At 37.5% G+C, this 26,559-nt stretch overlaps 1 protein-coding gene across 1 annotated transcript; it reads left to right on the top strand.

The window, feature by feature from the left end:
- The first annotated feature begins 10,532 nt into the window (after positions 1–10,532).
- On the top strand, positions 10,533–26,058 carry KLRK1 (killer cell lectin like receptor K1). The gene is made up of 7 exons (XM_056114881.1): positions 10,533–10,611; positions 14,865–14,969; positions 23,010–23,102; positions 23,302–23,337; positions 23,762–23,913; positions 24,376–24,476; positions 25,941–26,058. Exons 1-7 carry the CDS (start codon positions 10,533–10,535, stop codon positions 26,056–26,058), a joined length of 684 nt encoding a protein of 227 aa, XP_055970856.1.
- The last annotated feature ends 501 nt before the right edge of the window (positions 26,059–26,559 follow it).

The following is a 26,559-nucleotide window of genomic DNA, read 5'->3' as shown; positions in this document are numbered from 1 at the left end:
AGAAATGAGGAAAATGCTATCAGAAATGTCAGACCTGAAAAATCTCGTAGGCGAATTGAAAAGCTCAGTGGAAGGCCTCAGCAGCAGAGTAAGAGCTGCTGAGAACAGAACCAGTGAGCTCGAAGATGAAGTTCAGAGACTCTCCAGAAAAGAGCAGAAAATGGAAAAGAGACTCACAATTCAGGAACAGATGGCAAGAGGAGATCGTGATGAAGCTAAGAGTGGTAACATAAGAATTATTGGAGTCCCAGAGGAACAGGAAGAAAACCTTGATGAAGAAGAAACTGTCAAAGACATCATTGCTACAACGTTTCCAGAGCTGAAGAAAACTTGTGACCACATTCAGGAGGCCCAATGGGTAGCAGCTAGAAGAAATCCGATAAAAATACCCCAAGAGAGATCCTGATCAAAATGACCAAAACCTTAGATAGAGACAAAATTCTGAAAGCAGCAAGATCGAAGAAAGAAATCTCTTACAAAGGAGCATCCTTAAAATTCACAGCTGATTTTTCTGATGAAACCCTCATGGCCCGAAAACAGTGGTGGGACATAGTGAAAAAACTCAATGAAATAAATGCCTCCCCAAAAATACTTTTCCCAGCAAGACTCTCATTCATAACAGAAGGAACAACACACAGTTTCACAGACAAACAACAGCTCAGGAACTTCATAGACTCAAAACCATGGTTACAAGAACAGCTAAATGGGCTACTTTAAGGCAAGAAAGGCCTCTCAAATACACCAAATTTTAACAGAACAATGGGACAAAATCCCATAACAATAATCTCTCTCAATGTCAATGGGCTAAACGCACCAATTAAAAGACATAGAGTGGCAGGATGGATTAGAAAATTAAACCCAACATTCTGCTGCCTGCAAGAAATGCATCTCAATAGTCAAAGCAAACACAGACTCAGAGTCAAAGGCTGGAAAACAATCCTACAGGCAAACAGCTTCCATAAAAAAGCTGGGGTAGCCAGCCTTATATCAGACCACATCGATTTCAGAGTGAGGAAGGTCATAAAAGACAGTGAAGGCCATTTCTTATTGATAAAAGGATCTGTACAACAGGAAGAACTTACAATAATAAATGTATATGCACCTAATGAGAGACCAGCAAAGTACTTAAAACAACTACTCATAGATTTGGAAAAAGACATCAATAGCAACACAATACTAGTGGGAGACTTCAACACTGCTTTGTCACTCTTGATAGATCAACCAGACTCAAGCTTAGCAAGGACATACTTCATTTGAGGGAAACAATGGAAGAAAGGGACTTAGTAGCTATATACAGGACACTTCATCCACAAAAAGCTGAATACACATTCTTCTCAAGCGTACATGGAACATTCTCCAAGATAGACCACATGCTGAGCCACAAAACATGCCTCCATAAAATTAAGAAGATAGAGATTGTATCAACAATCTTCATAGACCATAATGCGCTGAAATTAGAAGTAAATCACACACAAAAACAGAAAACTAAATCAAACACCTGGAAATTAAACAGTGCACTATTGAACAGCGGGTGGATTAGACAGGAAATCAAAGAGGAAATCAGAAGATTCCTAGAAAAGAATGAAAATGAGAACACGAGTTACCAAAACTTATGGGACACAGCAAAAGCTGTGTTAAGAGGAAAGTTTATAGCTCTAAAAGCATTCCTCAGGAAGGAGGAGCGAGCACACATAAGTAACCTAACCTCACAGCTTAAGAGCTTTGAGAAGGACCAAAAAAAGGAGCACAGCCCGAACAGGAGAAAGGAAGTAATAAATCTCAGAGCAGAGATTAACGAGATGGAAACCCAAAAAACAATCCGAAAGATCAATGAAACCAGGAGCTGGTTGTTTGAGAAAATTAACAAGATTGATAAGCCTCTAGCAAAACTCACAAAGAAAGGGAGAGAGAAAACCCTAATAAACCGAATCAGAAATGAAAAGGGGGTCATTACAACAGAAACTACAGAAATTCAGAGGATCCGCAGGGAGTACTTTGAGAAGATTTATGCAACAGAACATCAAAACCTCGAGGAAATGGATAAATTCTTAGACTCCTACAGACTCCCAAGGCTGAACCCAGAAGACCTGGAATACCTGAACAGACCTATCACCATCAAGGAAATTGAAATGGTAATAAAAAGTCTCCCCAAGCACAAAAGTCCTGGCCCGGATGGATTCACTAGTGAATTCTTCCAAATCTTTAAAGAGGACTTACTCCCAATGCTCTTTAAGCTTTTCCACGAAATTGAAATATCAAAAACACTTCCGAACAGTTTCTACGAAGCAAATATCACACTGATACCAAAAGCAGACAGAGATACCACAAAGAAAGAGAATTACAGGCCGATATCCCTGATGAACACAGATGCAAAGATCCTCAACAAACTACTAGCAAATAGAATCCAACTACTCATCAAAAAGATCATACACCATGACCAAGTAGGATTCATCCCAGGGATGCAAGGATGGTTTAGCATTCGGAAATCAATCAACATAATCCACCATATCAACAAAAGAAAAGATAAAAAGCATATGATCATATCAATAGATGCAGAGAAAGCATTTGATAAGATCTAGCACCCCTTTATGATGAAAACCCTAGTCAAAATGGGTATAGAGGGGACCTTTCTCAACATAATTAAAGCCATCTACCACAAGCCTACAGCAAGCATCATCCTCAATGGGGAAAAACTGAGAGCCTTCCCTCTAAGATCAGGGACGAGACAGGGATACCCACTCTCTCCACTGCTGTTCAATATAGTACTGGAAGTACTTGCAATAGCGATTAGGCAGGAAAAAGATATTAAGGGCATTCAGGTAGGAAAGGAAGAAATCAAGCTCTCACTATTTGCAGCTGATATGATACTCTACTTAGAGAACCCAATAACCTCCACCAAAAAACTCCTAGAAACAATAGACTCATATAGTAAAGTTGCAGGTTATAAAATCAATACCCAAAAGTCCATGGCTTTCCTATACGCAAACAGTGAGAGAGACGAAAGCAACATGAAAAGAACAATCCCATTCACAATTGTGCCCCAGAAAATCAAGTACTTAGGAATCAGCTTAACTAAGGAAGTAAAGGACCTGTACAAAGAAAACTACAAAACGCTACTTCAGGAAATAAAAGAGGACATGAGGAAATGGAAAGATATCCCCTGCTCATGGGTCAGGAGACTTAACATTGTCAAAATGGCAATACTACCGAAAGCATTGTATAAATTCAATGCAATCCCTATAAGGATACCCATGACATTCTTCAAAGAAATGGAGCAAACACTCCTGAAATTTATATGGAACAATAAGCCCCCACGAATAGCTAAAGCAATTCTTGGGAAAAAGAAAATGGGAGGAATCAACCTCCGTAACTTCAAACTGTACTACAAAGCAGTAATAATTAAAACAGCATGGTACTGGAACAAAGGCAGAACTGCAGACCAATGGAACAGAGTTGAATACACTGACATCTCCCCTCAATCATATGCTCATCTAATCTTTGGTAAAGGTGCAAGTAATGTGAAGTGGAGTAAGGAAAGCCTCTTTAATAAATTGTGTTGGCATCACTGGACGGCTACATGCAAAAAAATAGGCTCAGAACTCTGCCTAACACCATGTACAAAAGTAAGATCAAAATGGATTAAAGACCTCAACATCAGACCAGAAACCATAAGGTACATTGAAGATAAAGTTGGCAAAACCCTCCATGACATTGAAGCAATGGTATCTTCAAAGATCCCACGCCACTGTCTGAGCAAGTGAAAACAGAGATAGATAAATGGGACTATCTTAAACTAAGAAGCTTCTACACCTCCAAAAAAACAGTGACCAAAATACAAAGACAGTCTACAGAATGGGAAAGGATATTCACCGAATACACATCTGACAAGGGGTTGATATCCAGGATATACAAAATACTGGTTAAACTCCACAAGAAGAAAGCATCCAACCCCATCCAAAAATGGGGCAATGAAATGAACAGAAACTTTCTCAAAGAAGAAATCCGAATGGCAAAAAAGCACATGAGAAAATGCTCTACATCATTAATCATCAGGGAGATGCAGATCAAAACCACAATGAGATACCATCTCACACCTCAGAGACTGGCCCACATTCAAAAGAGCAAAAGCAACTGATGCTGGCGTGGATGTGGCAAGAAAGGGACACTCCTTCACTGTTGGTGGGAATGTCAACTGGTTCAGCCCTTCTGGAAAACAGTATGGACGATTCTCAAAAAATTAGAAATTGAGCTCCCATTTGACCCAACAATACCACTCCTGGGAATATATCCCAGAGAGGCAAAAATGTATAGTCGAAGTGACATCTGCACTTGTTTGTTCATTGCAGCACTCTTTACAATAGCCAGAAACTGGAAGAAACCTGAATGCCCAAGAACAGATGACTGGTTAAAGAAACTTTGGTACATCTGCACAATGGAGTACTATGTAGCTCTTAGAAAAGATGAAATCATGAAATTTACATACAAGTGGTACAACATGGAAAGTATCATGCTAAGCGAAATGAGTCAGAAAGAGAGGGATAGACATAGAAAGATTGCATTCATCTGGGGGACATAAAGTAACAAGATATGAGATTAATACCCAAGAATAGCTGAGATCAGCACCAGGAGGATTACTCCATAGCTTAGTGGCCAGTCGGGCATTCTAGAGGAAAGGGCAGCTCAGATAGAGAAAGGAACACCAAATAAAGGGTGTTTGGAGGATCCTCCCAGGAGGGGAGATGCATGTCGAAAGTGGACTATGGACTGAACATGTTTGCCACTCAATGCCTCTTTTGCAGACCACAACACCCAAAAGGATAGAGAGAACACAGGGGATTGCCCTGCCACAGAGGCAGGGGGGGATAGGGGGTTGGGGGTAGGGGGATATTATCCATGGTGTTGGAAAATGGGCACTGGTGGAGGGATGGGTATCTGATCATTGTATAATCAAAACCCAAGCACAAAAAATTGTAAATCTACAACTGTACCTCATGGTGTTTCACTAATTAAAAATGCAAAAAAAAATACTACTGAATTTAAGTATTCCAATAGGTTTTAGCATATTTAAAATCTTAAAATATTCTTAAATTTTTAATTTAATAATTTAATTTAATTTTTAAATTAAAAAATTAAAATAAAAAATTTAAAAGAATTTTAAATTTAAAAGAATTTAATTATTAATTTAATTTAATTTCTTACATATGAATATTCTCATTTAGAATCACCAAGCTTTAGAGAAGAAAAGTACAAAACTACTTGACAAGGAAAACTAAGTTGAAATAATAAGTAAATTGATCAAAAGCAAACTTCAGAGGGTTATTATGGGGAAGTGGTTGCTTTTGCATATAAGTCAATTTTCTTCAGCTCATAAGTTACTCTCCTGATAGAAAATAGCAACTGGAAGGAACATTTACCATGGTGATATTTGAGGAATTTCAATCATCCATTTCCTCCAAGAATAAGGGACAAGGAAACATAAATTGCCTTAGAACAATTGGGAAGATTAATATTTAACAATGTTTGGGTTATTTGGGGTATTATAAAATAAACTTATTTGGGAAACAAAAGAAAAAAAACAAATACCAAAAGGTGGCAATATATTAAACTAAAACAGTTGTGAAAGAACTTTCATTAAAATAAAAAAGTATTTGTACAACCATAAAGAAGTCACAATACTCAACAGTATCAAAACAAATAAAGGAAAGGAAAAATGGAGAGACAGGCCAGAGAGACATTACAGTGGGTTGCACACATACTTTGCATGGAGTAGGTTCAGGTACAATCCCTGGCACCATGAAGTCCCAAGATGAGCTTGTCAGCACAGAAATGTGAGTAGCCACTCAGTTCTTCCAGGCACAAAGTAATAATTAAAGAACAAAGTTATGACTTGGGAGATCCTGGTTCTGCTATCGTCTGTAATTAATAAGACATTTTTTCTCTGGAAACAATTTGAACTTCAGATCTGTTATGTAGCCACAAATTCATATTCAGATACCTAAGTTTCATGACATACAAAAAATTTTCAAGTTTTTTAATATCTAAAAATAAATATGAAACCTTTTTGAATGTAAGATGCAGCAGCAGTGAATGGTGTCATTTTTTCCAGGGATGTGGGGATTACCATTGAGGCAGGAAATGAAAGGTTAAATGGCAAACAAACAGATAAAAAAAAAAAGAAAGAAAAAGACAGGATGTTGTAAATTTAAAGCCACTTTTATGTCCAAGACCCGTGTGTGATTTGAGAAAAATTTTAAAGAACTTTTGCCTTTTTCTTTGCAATTTTGAAAATACAACAGAGTGGTGAGGAAGTCTTTTCTGTTCCATTACTTTTTATAGTTTGATATTAGCAAACAACATGAAATAACCTAATGTGGATTAAGCAAAACTAATGAAAATATTTATAGAAAAAGATAACTCAATAGAACACTTTGTCTTTATAATTATGTTAAATGTGTTGCCTTTTTTTTAGAATTTTACAAATTTCAATTGACAGGGGCCCAAGAAATCATTTAGAAATGCTAGGGAATATTTATTAGTGCTAAGATGGTAACCTGTTTTTCTCTTGCTCTCAGGAGTCTTACTGCAATGTGTATTTAGACTTATGGAACTACTGTCTCCTGTTTATGCTATTACAATCTCCTGGTTAATACCATGTGCCTTACCAAATGTACAATGTGTAGCCGAATATATAATAAGTCTTAAAGAACAATTTCTTCGTTGTACTTTTTAGATTACTCATTATTTTGCTTCAGTGAACCTCTGTAGATCCAGAGATAATTTCTCCCAGTCACTCATAAATTAAGGGTAATGTGAATTCAGAATTTGTCTTTTCAACATATCTCATCAATACAGACACATTTACAGAAAAATCAAGGTTAAAAGAAACTTTGAATTTGCAATCTTTGCATTGCACTTATGAGGCAGGAACAGTTCCCACTTTTCTGCACAAATGTTGCATGCTGAAACACTGTTCTAGCTCCATATAAATGTGTAAACTCTCTGAAAGAGTCTTTGCAGTTAAAAAGAAAAAAAAAGGAAAAAAGTATCACTTGGTAATAACGGGAGATGTCATGTTTTCATTTTGAGCAACTGCCCAGTAAACACCTCTGACCACTTCTAGTTTTAATATCACAGTTTGAAACAAGCATCCTGTCTTGAGGGCCTTTTGTCACCACAAAACTGCAAAGTGGCCTCACCACCTCCTCTTCTAGGAGCACAGGAAGAGCTCAGCCCCCGAAGCCAGCTCATATTTGGCTGGCTAGTAGAATAGATGGTGTTGGCTTTTCTCACTTAATATTCAATAGTGTGAATCCCCAGTTGTTTTGGTTTTTGTTTTTACCAGATAATTTGAGCCAGGCTGTTTGCAAAGCATTCTTAACTTTCATTTTCTAAGAAGTCAGATATGAGTATTTGTCCGAAGCAAATAATGAGTTGTATAGTTAAATGAGTATTTACAGCTTTAACTCATTTTCTTGGCTTTTCCTACTCAGAGAAAAACGGAGACTCTTGTTTTACCACACTTAAGTGTTCTTAGATTTCAAATAGGTTTTTAAATTTATTATTCTGCATGTGATGTAGATGCAATAGAGATAAAATTATTTTTGCTTTAGCTAAAATTTTTCCCTACATTAATTCTTTCAATGGTAGTCTATCAGAACATTCTTCTGTATTTTCTTATGTTTCGGTGTTTTTCTTTTGTTTTGTTTTATCTATGCTTATGATATTTTCCTATCTTTATACTTTTAAAATGTATCTGATACATTTGCTCTCATTCTCATATTGCTTTGTCTAAATTAGCATAACTTTTATCAGATATGAAGATCTAGAAGGGCAAAGTCTCCACTTTCTCATTACTCTTCTCCAATATGGATAAGTCTACTAGGGGATTTTGAAAGATATTTTAATGAACACTGTGAAGACATGTGAATTCTGCTTTGCAAGTTTCACAACAGAACTTGAGTCACTTAGTGGAATTGGACTAATGCTAAAATATTTTAAGAAAATGGTACTTACATGAACCCTGTGATTCAACCAAAATTTACTCACTTTTAAAAAAGCTTTTTATCAAATTATAGTCAAATTCATAGAAATGTGTCTAATTCTGTTATAAATACACAAATACAATGCTTGTATTATAAATGATATATTAATTTTTCTGTTCATTATTGAAATTTATATAATTTATTTTCAAATTACTTCTATATTGTTATGCTATTATAATTTCTAATTGCTCACTGCATTTTTATGGAGATAAGCATGTCACACCCAAAAATTAAATTAAATCTGTAGTTTTAATTTTTGGTGGTGGTTTTAAAAGATCTGATTATATGGAAAAAAGAAATGAATACAAACTTCCTCAATAAAAAAGAAATACAAATGACAAAAAGGCACATGAAAAAATGCTCTACATTGCTAATCATCAGGGAGATGAAAACCAAAACAATAAGATATCTCACACCACAGAGACTGGCACACATTAAAAAGAATAAGAACAATTGGTGCTGGTGTGGTTGTAGAGAGAAAGAAACTCAGCTTCATTGCTGGTGGGAATGACGACTGGCCCAATCTTTTTGGAAAACAATCTAGATAGTATTCCAAAAAACTAGAAATAGGTCATCTATATGATTCAGCAATAGTACTTTTGGGAATATACCCTGGGGGGCCAAAAACACACAGCAGAAACTCCATTTGCATTTCTATGTCCATTGCAGCATGATTCACAACAGCCAGAATTTGGAAACAACCCAAGTGCCAGAGAACATAGATAAAGAAACAATGGCACATCTATCTATACAATGGAATACTATGCAGCCACCAGGAAAAATGAAGCCATGAAATTCACTTATAAATGGATGGACATGGAGAGTATCATGCTGAATGAAATGAATCAGAATGAGAGGGATGGACAAAGAATGATTACACTTATTTGTGGAATGCTAAAAAATACAATATAAAACTAATACCCAAGATCAGTAGAAAAAAGTCCAGGAGGACTGGTTCACAGTTGCAAACTTGCCATAAGTGGTGGTGGGGAGAGCAGTTAGGATAGAGAAGGGACCACTATGACAATGATCGTTGGAAATGATCACGCTGGACAAGAACTGAGCGCTGAAAGTAAGTCAAGGGCAAATATGATAACCTTTCAGTACTTGTAGTGCAACCATAATGCCAAAAGGAGAGAAAGAAAGAGGGGAGAGAGAGAGAGAGAGAGAGAGAGAGAGAGAGAGAGAGAGAGAGAGAATGAGAGAGAGAAGAAAAGTGTCTGTCATTCATAGATGCCAGCTATGGTGGGTGGTCAGGAATGGGAGGGAAACTGGTAACATCAGTGATGGGAAATGTGCACTGGAACATTGTATGACTGAAACCCAATCACAAACAACTTTGTAACTGTGTATCTCACAATGATTAAATTAAAAAGAATTCTGACTACTAACATTTTTAACTAAAGTTGAATTTAGTTGAAGTTAAGCATTAAGCTTATTAAATCAAATTAAAGATCAATCTTGAAATTAAAAAATGTTTATATAAATCTTGAAAACAAGTTTAGGCAAAGGCAAAGGCAAAGGCCCTCCTGTTGATCATTGATTTGCTCGAGCGGGCCCAGTAGTGTCTCCATTGGAGACTTTGTTGTTACTGTGTCTGGCATATCGAATACGTCACGGGGAGCTTGCCAGGCTCTGCCGCGCGGGCAAGATACTCTCGGTAGCTTGCCGGGCTCTCCGAGAGGGGCGGAGGAATCGAACTTGGGTCAGCCACGTTGGCTGGGTGCAAGGCAAACGCCCTACCGCTGTGCTATCGCTCCAGCCCTGCTATTGCTCCAGTGATAAGGAGATAAGGAGATAAAAAGATAAGGAGAGAAAACAAGTTAAAGATTATATTTATCTCTAAAGATTTTTAATTATAGTAAAAGTCCATCTTAATGTAAATTTTTAAGTTTTTAATCACAATGCAAACATTTTTATTTAAACTTGTTGTTTGAAACAATTTTAATATTTTCCCATGAGAAATTATTAGTACAATATGAAAATAAATTCAATTTTCCATCTACATTAGCTCTATACACTTTTGATCTGTTTTTGCTACTGTTTTAAATATTGAAACAGTTTTCACAAACAATTGACATTCTCTTTCCATTTCATAATGTATCATCCAAGTTGGACATCAAGGTGATTCTAATTTTAGCAACTATTTCTTCTTATCATTCCTATTTAGAATATTTTATGTGTGATATAATAATAATAGTAATAATAATAATCTCATTCTTGAAAGTTTATTATTGCTTTCTTGCAAAAAGATTTGGGACAGAGTTGTAGTGATTGATTTTTCTATTAGCTAAAAGTTATTTCTTAATAAATGTTATCAATTGTTTGAACAGTGTGAATTTGCTTTTTGAAACAGTATTTTCATGAAAGCGTGTTCAATTAGAATCAATATTGTTTTCTTCAGCTGGTTCCTACTACTGTTTTCATTCTGATAAATGCAATGGACATTGCTGGAGAATTTAAAAAGAACAAAATAATGCTATATGGGCAATGTGGAAGGACCTGAACAATTATGTAGATGGAACTCTTCAGATGGAGAAAGACAAATACTGTGTGATTTTACTTCAAGGTTGTATCTAAAGATAAAAAAGTTAACAGAATAAACAAAATATATAACTATATTATTGGTAGTGAGCATGTTATGTAAACTCAAAAATATGTAAAGATTTAAATCACTTCAATAAAATGATTTTGAGCTATGGGAAATTCAATACCCAAGAGTTTTGTATTTTTCACTTTAAAATGATTTTAAACAATCACAGTCCTGTCGACTGACCCAGCTGCCTTTCTCTACTAATTCTTGATTAAGTCTCCCACAAGATGCAAGCCACGCAGCTAGAACTTACAGACACGCCTGCTCCCCTTGCACTGAAAACTCTGGGGCACCTATGGGAGGTGGACAGGCCAAGTATCTGCCCTGCCTTGAAGCCCAGGCAGCTTATCCACATCCAACCACTGCAGCCACACCAAGGGCTCCACTTCACTTCACTAATATTCTTTGCAAAGGTGCCAGACTGCAAATAACTTCAGGTACCCAGGTGCCCAGGCCATAGATCCTAAAGTCTCTGGAGTGTGGCTGCCTCCTAACTCCTCAATACAGAAACTACAGTAGAAGGACACCAAATTTGATGGGAAGCTAACATAGAAGCCAGCTACACAAAACAAAACAATAACACCAAAGGCTCAACTAGCAACAGTTGAGAAAGTCCTTAGACAAGAATTTAACAACCTGTGATGAGATACAAAAAAAGTTTCATGTTAAAAATATTTATTTTTCATGCCTATCGATTTTAACATTGGAGATTTGTTACCTAATCATTTTTCAACTCTAGAGATGTATCAACTGTGTTATGATTTTTGTCTACATTAAAGTTTTAAATAGAATAAATATAAAAATAAATAAAATGATTTAAGTGCTTACAGTTTGTGTCATTAATGAAGTGTTCTGTGCAGATATAAAGTGGAGTTATTGTGGTTTCAACAGGAAAGTGAGATCGTTATAGCACTGATCATATCTATCCTGGAAATCAAAATTAAAATAGACATATCTAGTTTCAATTCTAATTGAGAGCACAGGACATATCTAAATTGTCCACTTAAAATAGAATTGCACAAGAACCAGGACCTGCTTTCTTTTCAGGTGTGTGTCTTTGTGTGTTTGTATGCGTATGAGTTGGGTGGTATGTGTGTGTATTTCCAAGAAATGTTCAAGAAATTAGTAACTTTAAGGTTTCAACTTCAAAAAAAATTTAAGTATTTTTCACTATAGAGCAATGCTAATTATGTCTTAAGTGTTTGTATGATATTGTTAAGGGCAAGAAGCATTATTATTTTTGATATATTTTTTCTAATAGGTAACTAGGATCTAGAATATATTTTTTAAGAACTACAAGATATAATGCTGCTATAAGGATTTTTTTCTGAACAAAAATAAAAGTATGAATTTTTATATTTTGTATTTTGAGTTGAATTGCAGTTCAAATACTAGCACTAAATTATTTTCTGCTCATGTGCAAGGTGTTTATCAATGCTAATACATAATAATACAACATGATAATACAACTTTGCTTTCAATCTAGAAACAAATGATGTCTGAGTCTTCAACCATCACAACAAATGTAATGAAACTTTCATTTTTTGACTGAGCATTAGATAATATTTGATAAAATCATTTCTTCTTAAAAGCCTGATTAGCACTGAGATGGCACTATGCATATAAATATGATATATTTTTATCATGATGGTAATGAAAAATTTTAAGTGAAGATGATAATATAGTTAGAAATTGAACTAAAATGAAACAAGAAAAAAAGCATTCAATAAAAATGCATCGATCATATCCAAATTTACCTTTCACTGAAAGCATTTTTACCAAATAAAATCAAACAACTATAAACCAAAATTACATACCAGGCAAATATTTTTAAGTATCTTAATGTTGTTAATAATGGTAGCATTATATGTTTAACATTTTATACTTATCATTTATAACCATGAAAAACATATAATTTAAATTTCTATCAGTTTATATGAATTCTAATTCTTTTTTCCACTTTTTGTAAATGCATGGAGAAAAGTTTTCAGAATAATTATTTTTCTAATAAAAATATATGGAACCAAAGTGATAGTACAGTGGATAGGGTGTTTGTCTTGCATGTGGTTGACCCAGGTTGGCTCCTCAGAATCCCATATGGTTTCCCAGTAGTCACCCCTGAATGCAGAACCAAGAGTTAGCCCTGAGCGCAGCTGGGTATCATAACAGAACAACCAATTCAATTTTTTTGCAGTTTTCTTTTGTACATGAAGATTTTGAATTCACTTCCAGAGTAGATAAACAACCATAGTTACTCCATGGGGTTGGTGCGAGAAAGGTGGGCTCATCACAATACAGGTATGTATATATTTGCCAAATAACTATGTATTTTGATTAAGATTTAGTTTTTTTTTTCTTTTTGGGTCACACCTGGAGATGCACAGGGGTTACTCCTGGTTCATGCACTCAGGAATCACTCTTGGCGATGCTCAGGGGACCATATGGGATGCTGGGAATCAAACCCGTGTTGGCCGCGTACAAGGCAAATGCCCTACCCGCTGTCCTATCACTCCAGCCCCAAGATTTAGTTTTAAAATATCCAGAATTTGATTCAAGCATATATGGTGATTTAATCTGATACTATCTTATATGTAGATTTTCATTGATTTACTATTGGTTTAAAATGCTAATTTCTGGGATACTAGAATTTTGGTAGTGAGTGAGTGAAGCATACTCATATATTGAGATGTGAAGATGATTACTTATCTTTACTATGTGTTTATTTTATATTACGTTCATTTCTCTTTCATTCAAATCTTTTAAAACATTAACAGTTATTGTTCCCCTTTCAAAATTAAATACCTAAAGCTTCACAATCTGAGGCAGCCTAGAATAGGGACAGACAGCCCATTCTTTTATATGTTGAATAATTAGTTGCTTACTACACGCAAATAATGTTTTAGTTTTAGTGTAGGTATAAAAGGTCATTAGAATTTACTTATAAAATACATACACATTACATTTTATAGTATATTTAATCAAGACTATTGCAATAATTTTTAAGTTGATTTTGTACAGATAGTTTAATTGTATTCCTCCTAAAGTTTTGGGTTGTATCATTTAACTTTACATTCTATAAAGAAAATTAGATACACTACTAAATGTTGTTTAACTCTGTGATTGATATAATTGTTACTAAATGTAAAATGTTTTATTTTTTTAATACCCATTTCAGGAATATTCCACCCTACCCTTATGCAATTTTATTTTGCAATATATGAAGCTAGCTTTAAAAGAATCCCTATAGGTAAACGTATGTCTAGATCCCTAATCTCTGTTTATTGTGCTTATACTTTAATATTGGGCTGGAACGATAGCATAGTGCGTAGGGCATTTGCCTTGCACACTGCCAACCCGGGTCGACCCCAGTTCAATTCCTTCACCCCTCTTGGAGAGCCCGGCAAGCTACCGAGAGTATCTCGCCCGCACAGCAGAGCCTGGTAAGCTACCCGTGATGTATTCGATATGCCAAAAACAGTAACAAGAAGTCTCACAATAGAGACGTTAGTGATGCACACTCAAGCAAGTAGATGAACAATGGGAGGACAGTGATACTTTAATATCAGATTTTATTATAATTTAAAATGAAAATTCTTAGAGTATAGTATTTTGTTATATATATTTTCCATAGAATCACATCTGTCACTGTCACTGTCCTCCCGTTGTTCATTGATTTGCTCAAGTGGGCGCAGTAACATCTCCATTTTGAGACTTGTTATTACTGTGTTTGGCAAATTGAATACGTCACGAGTAGCTTGCCAGGCTTTGCTGTGCGGGCGAGATACTCTCGGTAGCTTGCTGGGCTCTCTGAGAGGGATGGAGGAATTAAACCCAGTGTGGCTGGGCTGGCTGCGTGCAAGGCCAATGCCCTACTGCTAGAATAACATAAAACTAATTATATTATAGACTTCTAATACCATATTAATGAAGTAATATAGACAAAATAATTTAATTAAAAAAATTTCTTTTGGTTTTTGGGTCACACCAGGGGATGCTTTGGGATTACTCCTGGCTCTGTACTATGGAATTACTTCTGGCAGTGCTTGGGGGACCATATGGGATGCCGGGGATTGAACCCGGGTCAGCAGTGTGCAAGGCAAATGCCCTACCCACTGTACTGTCACTCTGGCAAATGTTTTAATGGTATAAATGTATGAAATACTGTTTATAAAATTTATGATCCATGTAGCAGACAAAACATCACTTACAATGGTCTAAATTATTTCTAGACATTAGTGAATCCCAGGACAATAGCTTGGAACTGGTAAAGCATGTTTCTCGAAGACAGCAAAAAAGAATTCCTACATCAGTGACAGATCAATGTGTCACAAACTGTAAGTTGCATATTCAACTGGGAACTGTGATCTTGCACATCAAAGCATTTCTTCACTTTATATTTTGCATTCACATTTCATGAAGTAAGAAAAAAGATTAGTTTCAATATAATACTGTAACACATAATAAAATTAGCAAAATCTGTTGTGTTTAGTAGTACTTCCAATTCTAAAAATGAAATTATGAAAATGAGGATAATCATGGTAGCAGTTTCTAGATGATCAATAAACAACAAGCTTTCTGTCAGGAGGATAAAATAAGGTAAAGGCCCTCCCGTTGATCGTCGATTTGCTCGAGCGGGCCCAGTAACGTCTCCATTGGAGACTTTGTTGTTACTGTGTCTGGCATATCGAATACTCTCGGTAGCTTGCCGGGCTCTCCGAGAGGGGCGGAGGAATCGAACTCAGGTCGGCCATGTTGGCTGCGTGTAAGGCGAACGCCCTACCCGCTGTGCTATCGCTCCAGGAGGATAAAATAAAAATGGGAAGAGAAGAGCCAAGAGACACAAACTATCCTTGACAGTTACCTTAAAATGCAATCCAAAAATTTTCCTTCCCTAAAACATGTTCTTATCCTTAGTCATATATACATGTAAACTATAATAGTATATTTGTTAAAATACTAGCATTGTGTTTTGTTTCATACCTTGAACCTCTTAGAAATTATTCCTGTCTCCTCAGGGAGGGCTCACTCATGGCAGTGATTGGGACACTATATGCCATAACTAGTGATCAAATTTGGGTTAGCCAGATAAAAAGGCTGGAGCGATAGCACAGCAGTAGAGCAATAGCACAGGTGCCTTGCAAAACACAGGCTGGCCTAGCCGGGTTCGATTCCTCTGCCCCTCTTGGAGAGTCCAGCAAGCTACAGAGAGTATTTTGCCTGCACTGAAAAGCCTGGCAAGCTACCCGTGACGTATTCCATATGCCAAGCACAGTAACAACAATTCTCACAATGGAGACATTACTGGGCCCGCTTGAGCAAATCGATGAACGACGGGAGGACAGTGCTAAAATGTCATGCTGGTGATCAAATTAGGGTTAGCCACATAAAAGGCAAGTGTTTTGACCTCTGTACTATTTCTCTGTCCTTGATACTGGAATTTTCATTGTAGATGAAGATGAAAAGAAATTGTTTAATGGTTAATGTTACGTAGGATCTGTTTCATTTTAGAGGCCACACCCATCTTTGCTCAGTTCTTGCACCTAGCTCTGTGCTCAGGGTCCACTCCGGGCAATGAACAAGAGGTAAAAGAAAGAAAAAATCAGTTTCAGAGATTTAACTAGGGCTGCCTACCTTCAAGGCAAGTGTCTTAAACCTTATAATATCTCTCTGGTTCTTACTATGTAACTTTCTTTCTTAGAGATTCTTTTTCTTAATTTAGAGGTTTTTAATTCATGACAAAACATTTTTTAATTTGTTTTCATTTAATTTCTAAGTAATTGAAGTTTTACTCGCATCTCTGTGATTTGCTTTATCATAGTATTGTGCTCTAAAAGGATAGTTGATATTTCTATCTATTTTATGGAGATGTGTTTTGTGATCTAACAGGTGGTTTGTCTTGGAAAATCACCCAGGTGCACTGGAGAAAAAAATGTAGACTCAGCTTTTGGGGCATGAAAAACTCTATATATCTGTCTTTTAGACTCATCTCTTCAAGTACTTCCTGCAAGCTCAGTTTTCTTAGCAATTTTTGTCAATTTTATTCACCAGCTCCCCTTGGAGGGGAGCGGGTTGAGCTTTCCTCCCCGCCCTGGCCAGGGCCCCGGCAGCTGAAGACCTCCAGGACCAGCCACCACCATGCTGAGACCACTCTCCGCACACCTGAAGGTACCGGCAGAGGGACAAAGCCACGTGGGTTCCGGGGCCGAGATCTCCAAGCCTACTCGGATTGGAGTCAAGCATCCTCCACCCAGATCCTCCAAACTCCAGTAGGCGGGGGTCACACCCACCAACTGGCCCCCTGGCGCCGTGTAATCCCATCAGGGGCCAAGACTCTGAGACTATAAAAACCAGCTTCCGGAGGAGAAGAGCGCAGTCTCCTGCCCCCGCGCCTGGCTATTCCTCGCCGGGGCCCCTTGGAGGGGAGGGGGTTGAGCTTTCCTCCCCACCCTGGCCAGGGCCCCGGCAGCCGAAGACCTCCAGGACCAGCCACCACCATGCTGAGACCACTCTCCGCACACGTGAAGGTACCGGCAGAGGGACAAAGCCACGTGGGTTCCGGGGCCGAGATCTCCAAGCCTACTCAGATTGGAGTCGAGCATCCTCCACCCAGATCCTCCAAACTCCAGTAGACATTTTATTATGACATCTCATTCCTACTTTGACAAACTGGCAGGCTACCGAATGTAGCCTGCCCACACGGCAGAGTCTGGCAAACTCCCCGTGGCGTACCAAATATGCCAAATACCAATAACAATGATGGGTCTCATTCTCCTAAAGAGCCTTGAATATAACCTCAGGGCCAGGATGAAGGAGACATTACTGGGGCCTGCTCGAGGCAATCGACGAATAACAGAATGATCTGTGATCTGTGATCTTTATTCACTAGTGATGAATAATTAATATAACAGAGGAGTATTAATAGTTTCTTATTACTAGGCCAGAGCAGTAGTATAGGAGGTAAGGCACTTGCTTTGCATATGGATGGATAACTGAGATATGTTCTCTGACACCCAATATGGTCATTAAACATTTTCAGAAGTCACTTCCCTGAATGTGTAATCAAATTAAGCCCTGCACACTCTTGAGTGTAAGACTCTATACCAAAAAAATATTAAAATCGTAAATGATACTCTCAAACTACTATTTTGTTGTTATGAATCATTTTATTCATGTCTGCTAGCTGAATGAAATTATTGAGATGAAGTAATTTATTGCTCTCATTTGTGGAAGTTCTGGTGTTTGTGGTTTGTCTTGTCTTTTAAAGAAGCTCCTTTAATGTTTCTTGCACAATCAGTTTCAAGATTATGAACTTCCCACTTCTTATCCATGAATCTTTGTATTTATTCTTCAAATATGAATACTAATATAGTTGGAGAGAGTATTCTTGGTGATTTTTTCAGTTCATTAAATGTTTTTGTTTATTTTACTTTATCCTTCTATTATTTTCTGGCTTTTAGTTTCATTTGATAGATCTTTGAATCTTATGGTCATTTGTATGTAAATTCCTCCTGTGATTCAATATTCTGTTTCTGCCTTTGACTTTAGTCATTCTGATTATATTGTTTCTTGAAATATTTCTGTTTGCATCTATTTTTACTCAGATCTTTCAGGTCTCTTGAATCAAGATGCATGTATTTCTTTAAATAGTGTGTTTCTTTGTCAAGTTTCCCTTCTTGTTACTCAGGGACTCCCGTGATTCTTATATACACTCTTGAGCTCACCCCATAGTTATCTGGTGTTCTGTTTGTTAATTTACAGACCTTTAGTATTAAGTTGTTTTCTAGAAATGTACTTGATCTCATCTTAGGGCTCACTGATATTTTTTCAACCGCTGTTGCTCTGCCGCTGAGTTCATTCATTGAGATTTTTGCTTCATCCATCACACTCTTCAGTTCAGTCCATTCTAATTGTAGTTTTCTTTTTCCCACTCTCATAATTTTTGTGCTTTATTGACTAACTGTACTATTGCTTTTTTGGTATCATTAAACATCCTCATCCTATCAGGATGTTTTTATAGTCATCATTTGAGAAGTCATAGAGATAATTTGTACTGGTAGAGCCTTATGTGTTACTATCTTCAGTCACAGAGCTTGGTGGGTTTCTATGTGATTTCCCCACTTTGATTGCTGTGTTCTGAGGGAAAATTTTCATAGCTTTTCCATTGTGGGAGCTCTATGAGGTATTGTGTTTCTCTTTCCTTCCCTGTCAGTCCTCACCTAGTGACAAGAGTTGGCAGTATGTGCAGTGTGAGCTGTGAGGGGTATAAGTGCTGCATGGCCACTAACGCTGCTCAAGGTAGAAATGGGAATGAACTTGGCAAGGAAATCTGCTTCTGGTTCCAAAATGGCCCTGGGGATATCATCCATTATGATAAACTCACATGGGACAGGCAAGAGTTTTATCTGGATTGAAATGCAGTTTCAGTAGTATTGGACACCATCAGACACAATTTTCTTTGTAGATCAAGCTATATTAAGTTCAGTAGAATAAGGAGGTTGAAGCCTGTGAGATATGACTATAAGAAGGGAAAATAAGTTTGTATTTTAAGTATAAGGGATGATGGATGGCGATATCATTAGTGGAACAAGGGAAAGGAATTCTTTTGAAGTGAAACAGGGTTTGAGGAACAGGACAGAATGAACATAAAGGAATGTGTAGAAGGCTCGTGTATGTGAAGAAATGTGTATGTAGGTTTGAGGTTTTGTTTTAAGAAAGAAAACTGTGAGCAAACTATATTGTTATAGGAAATCCTTTAAATTATCTGCAGAATTGTTCTAGTATCCAGAATCCTGTTATAGTCCTTTTAGAAAATTGGAAATCAAAGTTTTCAACATGGGACTGACTAAATGGGTGAAATATTTGCTTTTTTCTCTTCAGTGCCATGAAGCATTAAGGCACTATGTTTGTTTGCATAAACCCAGACAAAAGCCTTTCCTCTCTGAAATAGAGATACCTGGTGCATATAGGAAAGCCAGCTATGGGACCCCAAAAGTCCTCTTCCAGAGAAAGATTCAGGGGATTGGTCTAAATGACAGGAACAGGTATTTAAAAGGGACTGTTTCAAGTACCCTACAAACCTCAGGGAGACCCTAAAGGCAGGATGGCTCAAGGAAGGACTTGACATCATCTGTGCCCTGTGCCATGGAAAATGAAGAAGCTGGAAATCTGCAATGACTGACTCAGTTTGGGCCCCGCACTCAGTGTCAAAAACTGGAGGTTGAGATCTCTTCCAGCCCTGAAGAATGGATGGGATGGACTCCTGACTACCAGGACACTCCTATGGAGGGTGAGAGGCCAGAGGCCACATTAGTTCAGCCTGAAGGTTTTACCTCTAGTTCATCATGGAACCTGATCTTCATATCTTATGGCTGAGTCCGGGGTAGCCCTGACATGAGGTAAAACATTAAATGCTGTCATTGGTATGCTTTCTTCTCTGTCTTTGACCAACCCCCAGGACATCTCAGTAAGTAATGGAGTATCCCAAATGGAGTTTTCCGATCTTGCTGTGCTTATGTAAAAGAACAAGCCAGTTTTGTTAGGCAAATTTAAAATGAAGGAAGAGAGAATAACATGTTTCTGTAACATTTTTTAAATAAGAATCAGATTCTAGTTTTACAAAGGTGATTGAATAATTGGGCAATTCAGTAAGCTGTCTAGACTATAAAGAAACTTGATGTTGAACATATTGTCACCAGTCTGGCCAGAAAAGTGGAAGCCAGAGCTTTACCAGGGAAGAACTCAGCAAAAAGTATAGGATCAATTGTTTTCCCCCAGCCTGTCAACTGGCTAAAGTACTGAGAGTGGACATCTAAACTGGTTCTAAGTATTCACTCTTTGTTAAATAGGAACAAAGATTTTTTTAACAGTTCTGAATTCTTGTTCCATCATGGGATTAACAGCCCATTAGAAAATATTTCCTCTAATCCAGAACACCCTGTAGAAGAGGAAGAATGGGAATTGGAACAAGGTGTCTAAAGGAAAGTTGAAAATTACTGACACCTGGACTAATGCAGTGAAATATTAGTGAAAGGGATGAACAGGGCAGTAAGAAGGAAGTAACTCAGAACTGTGCTTCCTATGCCATTGATAATTGGTTCTTGTACCTGAGCATTTGAACATTTGTCATTTGGTTTTCTGCCTCCAAGGTCTAGTCACTTCAAAGTAGCATTCTTTAGTCTAACTGATCTGATCTTTCAACTTCAACACCTGGGGCTCATTAGAACTAAGGTAGCTTGAGATTTCACCCTTTGTGCAGTTCATTGTCCCTGTGTCAGCAGGAAGCAGCTCCAGAAGATGGAACTTCAACCATTTTCCCTTTAAAGATTAAAGGTGGTGAAATCTCTAGGGGAATATGATGTAGGTAGATAGATTAAGGAAGCTCCCCTTGAAAATCACAGTTGTCTTGTTGTGAGTGCGAACTCCCTTTACAGAGGGACTCTGTTCCCATTGAAATTCTTTTGGGTCGACTGCCACTATTCCAATTTAGCCTTGAAAAGGAAGTGTAGGCCAGAATGTATGATCTCTATATTCTCCAGTCATTACTAACCTTTACAGGTATCAAGGCCCAGCTCCATGCGGGACTTGGAGCACACTGTCAGAGTGAACTCCTCATCTATACCCATTAGAAAATCTGGTCTGAATCAGGTGACATAAGACTGTCACTTGCGCACCTTGGTGAAGTCCTTACACTGTGATCCTGACCACGCTGACTGCTCTAAAGGAGGATGGAATCAAAACCTGGGTCCACGCTTCACATATCAAAGCTGCCTTCCCCTTGGAAACAGAGTGACTCTGACCAGTGATGTGTCCGGACAAGGGGAGACAACTCCTTCAAGATAAGACTGAAGAAAGTGACTTAAAGGAACAATGGGAAGGGCATGGATTATTCTCTGTTTCTGTATCCTCTTAGTGACAGCTGCAGAACGAACTCCTTACCTGGCCCAGTTTGGGCACTGGGTACTTTCTGATGCTGAGACAGGTAGAATTGACCTTGATCTGTGCAAGTTATGACCAACATTAGGACATGTGTTTGTTCAAGGACCTACAGAGTCTATTGTAATCCAAACTATAGAGTGACCTCCTAGCAATTATACCACAGGTCAGCTAGAAGAGCCCCTATACTGAGGACCCAACAATACTTGGCTTGCTTGCACATAACCCCTTGCTTGTTCCCTTCTTTCCAAATTCCAGTCCTCCTGAACAGTGTTTAATGGTAAAGATCGTGCTCCATGTATCATGTAATAGAAAGGGAACTGGGAGAGTCAGCTTATTACCCTGATTCCATCCCACCTGGGGCCCTTAGTGCTCCTGCTTTTGCTTCTGACCATGGACTCCTGCAGCCTGAACAAGTTATTGGTCTTTTTTAAGAGTGTAATAAATACAGTACATCTTATGGTTTTGAGACAGTAATACCAATACATTTATGACCCTGTGGATGAGGAAGTTTCCTCATTTTAGTTTAAAGCAAAGGGGGGAATGTGAGGGTGAAACTAATGCCGTGACAAGCTGCATCCAACATTCTCAACTAGGCCTCAGTTTCTGTTTCCCTAAAGCAGGACTTGCAGTTGCTAGTCAACTCCCAGTTGAGTAATTTCCCAAGATAAGGAATTGGGCAGCTGGGTCTGGCTGGTCATGAGGGAGTCAGTGTACCCTCTTTAGAAACTGTTGCTAACCATCGCCTAATTGCTGACCACCATTGTAATAGGGCCAAATGCTAAAAATAAATCAGTATATAAATTGTTTCTTAACTCTGAACGCTATATAAACTGTTTGTGATTTGGAGTCAGGGTCTTTGTCAAGACTCTGCATTGGATGAGACTTGGGCCCTAGCTCGGACTAGCAATGACTCAGGCTAGTAATAAAGTTCCTTTGCTTTTGCATTATCGCATGTGGACTTGGTCTCTCCGCAACTGGGGACCTGAAACTTGGGCACAACATCTGGTGCATGGGCCAGGAAGTCTAGCAGTTGAGATCCCTCCATATACAATATAGAAACGTTATTCAGGTTTTGCTGATTTAGAAAAACAAAACTGTGCAGGCTCTTTCCAGAGAGCCGCTGGTCAGGTCGTGTGGTCATGCATCCCCAGTACTCTTGGGACACCCTGAGAATGGTGGACACCGTTCAGTAAGGAAACTTTTGGGGTGTCAGAATCTGGTTGGGTGCACATTGTTGGAACTTCTTTTGTGGCTGTTGTATGTCTGTTGTCTGAGTGTCATATTCTTGTTCTGTTATTTGTCCTGTTTCTAGTGAGTCTTTATGTCTTTATGTCTTCAATTGTCAGCAATTGGGAATCTGAAACTCAGCGGCAACAAAACAAAGACACCTAAGCCTTTTTTATCTACTCACTCAATCTCTCTCTCTGTTTTGTTGACAGCATCTCCATTTTTCCTTGCCAAAGCCATTGCTGTAGCTCTGGGGATCCATTTCATTGCAATGGTAATTATAGGCAGTGCCATGGTCATAAATTGTAAGTAATCACAAAAAAATAGCTAACAATAACATTATTTAACAATATTAATGCATTAATTAATTTATAAGTTCTTAGAAATATAAGCTAACAATATTGGTTATATATTTTGATTTTGTCAATTTAGAATTTTAAGTATTTTTACTTGAAATATAAATTACAACACAAAATATTTTAATGTTTATGATTATTTTAATAGCATTATTTAACCAAGGAGCTCCAATATCTTTGAAAGGTAAGAAAAAATTTCTAACATATTGAAGCACCAATTTCATACATACATTTAATGGGATATGGGCATTAACAAAATGAATGTTGACATTAGCATAACAAAAAGTGTACAAGGATATCACTAGATATTGTTTATAATTCACTCTTGCTTTTTTATAATGCAATTTTTTTGCTATGTAGGAATGCTTATAAAAAGTCAAAGATATTAAGAGTCTAATATGTAGGTCAGCAGTAGAGAATTTGTCTCACAAGTTGAGATTCTGAGGGCATAGTTATTAGGTATCACAATAGGGGTCCAGTTATATGAAATTTTAGCACTGAAATAAAAAGACTTTTTAATCTATCTAGAAAAATCTGCTTTAATGTTCATAAATAATAATATATTGTATATATTACGTGTATATTAACAATATATTCTCCCTTTCAAGAAAAGTACTGTGGTCCATGTCCTCCAAACTGGCTATGTTACAGAAATAACTGCTACCAATTTTTTTATGAGAGCAAAAGCTGGTACCAAAGCCAAGCTTCTTGTATGAGTCACAATGCCACCCTCCTGAAGATATATAACAGAGAGGAGCAGGTTGAGTATTTTCCTCGTTTTTTCTTTCTACCTTTTGTTTGAATTTATGAGGCAAATTTCCAGATTATGAGATTGATCATAAAAGAGACACTGCCAAATCTTTCTGCTTTAAGAATAAGATAGCACAGAGGCCTGGATCATAGTATAGCAGGTAGGGTGTGAGCTCTGTATGCGGTTGACCTTGGTTTGTTCCCCAGAATCCCATCTGGTTTCCCATATGCCTATGAGGGGTGATCCCTGAGTTCAGAGCCAGGAGTAAGCCTGGAGCACTTTTTGGTGTACTTCCCCCCTCAAAAAAAAATTGAGTAAGAAATCAAAGACATCATAAATATTATGCTCATGTTGTTTGTGTGGGAATTATATTAGAAGACAAACGGCATTTTCTATAAAAAGAAGCTGTTAAGAAGGGTATGGCTCTCTATTAAAGTCGTGAGTAATGCGTTATTTCTGCCTTTCAAATAGGATTTTTTAAAGTTGGTGAAGTCATATCATTGGATGGGGCTCCGGATTTTAACAAATGAATCCTGGCAATGGGAAGATGGCTCCATTCTCTCCTCTGACGTGTAAGTCTCTGTATTATAAGTTTACTCTGATTTATTCCTCAGCTGTCCCTCCCAGTGACTTCCATATCACATTTTCTTTCACACAGTAAAACATTTGTCTAAATGAGTTAGCAAACAAGTGATTAAAAAGTAAAATCAGTAGGCTATAGGGAAGAGCAGACAATGAAACAATAATGGGTAATCTAAAGTGTTTACTGTATCCTAAAACTTTTGCTCAACTCTCAGTTCTGCCCTTCCGGTACAACTTCTGTCCTCCATCCAGTGAGAGGTCACTGAGTCACACCAAGAAGTTCTGGGTAGAAGGTACTTGCTACCTGGGATAGAATTGTGCCTCCAGCATGCCTCCAACCACTTTGAGTTATTTTCCCAGTCCCTACAGTATAAAATTAAGATTTAATCGGCTGTCCGCAGCATTCGTGGTGTAAGAAGATTTAGCAATTCCTAGGATCTTTAGTGGGTTATGTTGGTGTCTATTTGGGCTTTCATCCCTGGTATGTCAAGTTGGCCTTGCAGGGAACAGCTAGAATAGGATACATGAGTGAAGAGCAAACAGTGAATGACTCCAGGCAACTGCCTTTACCAATCAAGGTAGGGGATTTTTATTTATGCAGTAATCCACCCAGAATCTAGGATCAAGTGGTCAGGAAAAGACAGGCATCTGATATCAGGATCAAGCTGTAAGAGGAAAAGAATCTTTAAGCACAAGAAAGGAGTCCTCAGCTCAAGAACAATTCTCATCCCAGGTCCCTCTTCTTCACATCTGGTTTCTCTCTCTGAAATTTTCTCTTTCTGGTTGCTTATTGCTTGGTCTCTACTCCCAGATTCCAATCTCCAAGGGGGTGAGAGAGATTGGAAAGAGCCAGAAGTTGTGATAGACATTGCTTTCCCCAAATTGGCAAACATTGAAAAAGTGTTATATAAGGACATTCCCCACTAGATCAACTCTGCATCACCATAAACTCTTTCATAGCTCGAACAAACTGATCCCTAAGGCAGATGAGCCATTACTTAAGGAGCAGGGTTAGTGTTAGACACAGGAGGGGTTTGTGTGTGAGTCCTCTCTTCCTCTCTGCAGTCTGACATCAGAGAACCTGATCTCCTACTTCAGCTAGTTGAGGAGAAATAGCAGCATCCATGTAAAAAAAAAGAGACTTAAACTGCAACATCAAACCTCAGAAATCCCTATGTTAGTGAATATAATCCCATTATCACACACAATACCGAGAACATTTATATTTTCCCAATGGAGACATTAACAAATAATGGTTCACATTTATAATAGAATGCATTTTTTTGCTTTTACTTCTTTGAGCTTGCTATATTTTGCATATATGTGAGTTAAGACAAACGGCAGGAGTCTCCTGAAATGATATCAGTACCCAAATTAAAATACATAAAATTCATTTTTTGTTTTTCTAAATTAATGAAAGTCACAAGTCTAATTTTTTCTCCTCTCTAATTTAGGGTAACAATTGTTGAAATGCAGAATGGAAACTGTGCAGTTTATGGATCAAATTTTAAAGGCTACACAGAAAACTGTTCAACTCCAAACACATACATTTGTATGAAGAGGACTGTGTAAAGAACTTATATATTATGCTTATATAGAGGATTCAAAGACATAAAGAGGATTCTCCATAAAGAATCTTCCAGACAAATATGCTATTATATTCATTAAATAATTTTCTTCTATGACATGCCATCAAAAATAAACCTGAAGGAAATGAAGTTAAATAGATAATTTATATTTTATTCCAATGTTTTCTTTAGTGATAATGGTATGATTATGTACTGTATCATCATTTATACATCATAAAAATTAATACTAGTATGGTTGTAATTGTGTTACTTTTAACACAACAAAAAGTGCTATTTCTTAATTTAGTAAACTAAAAATATATTAGAATTGAATTTTTAATTTAAGTTTTGGTTTGCTTTGAGAAGAAATGAACATCCCACATACTCAGAGCTAACTCCTGAGTCTGAGCTTAGGGATCACTCTTGCTCTATTTGTGGGATCATGTGCAGTGCCAGGGATAAACGTGGGTGGGTTGTGTGCCAAGGCAAACACCTTCCCTTCTGT

This window comes from Sorex fumeus, unplaced genomic scaffold (assembly GCF_029834395.1).
Source record: "Sorex fumeus unplaced genomic scaffold, SorFum_2.1 ptg000003l, whole genome shotgun sequence".
In the NCBI taxonomy this organism is placed as follows: domain Eukaryota; kingdom Metazoa; phylum Chordata; class Mammalia; order Eulipotyphla; family Soricidae; genus Sorex; species Sorex fumeus.
The sequence above is the reverse complement of the archived record's forward strand: the minus strand, read 5'-3'. Positions and strand labels throughout refer to the sequence as shown.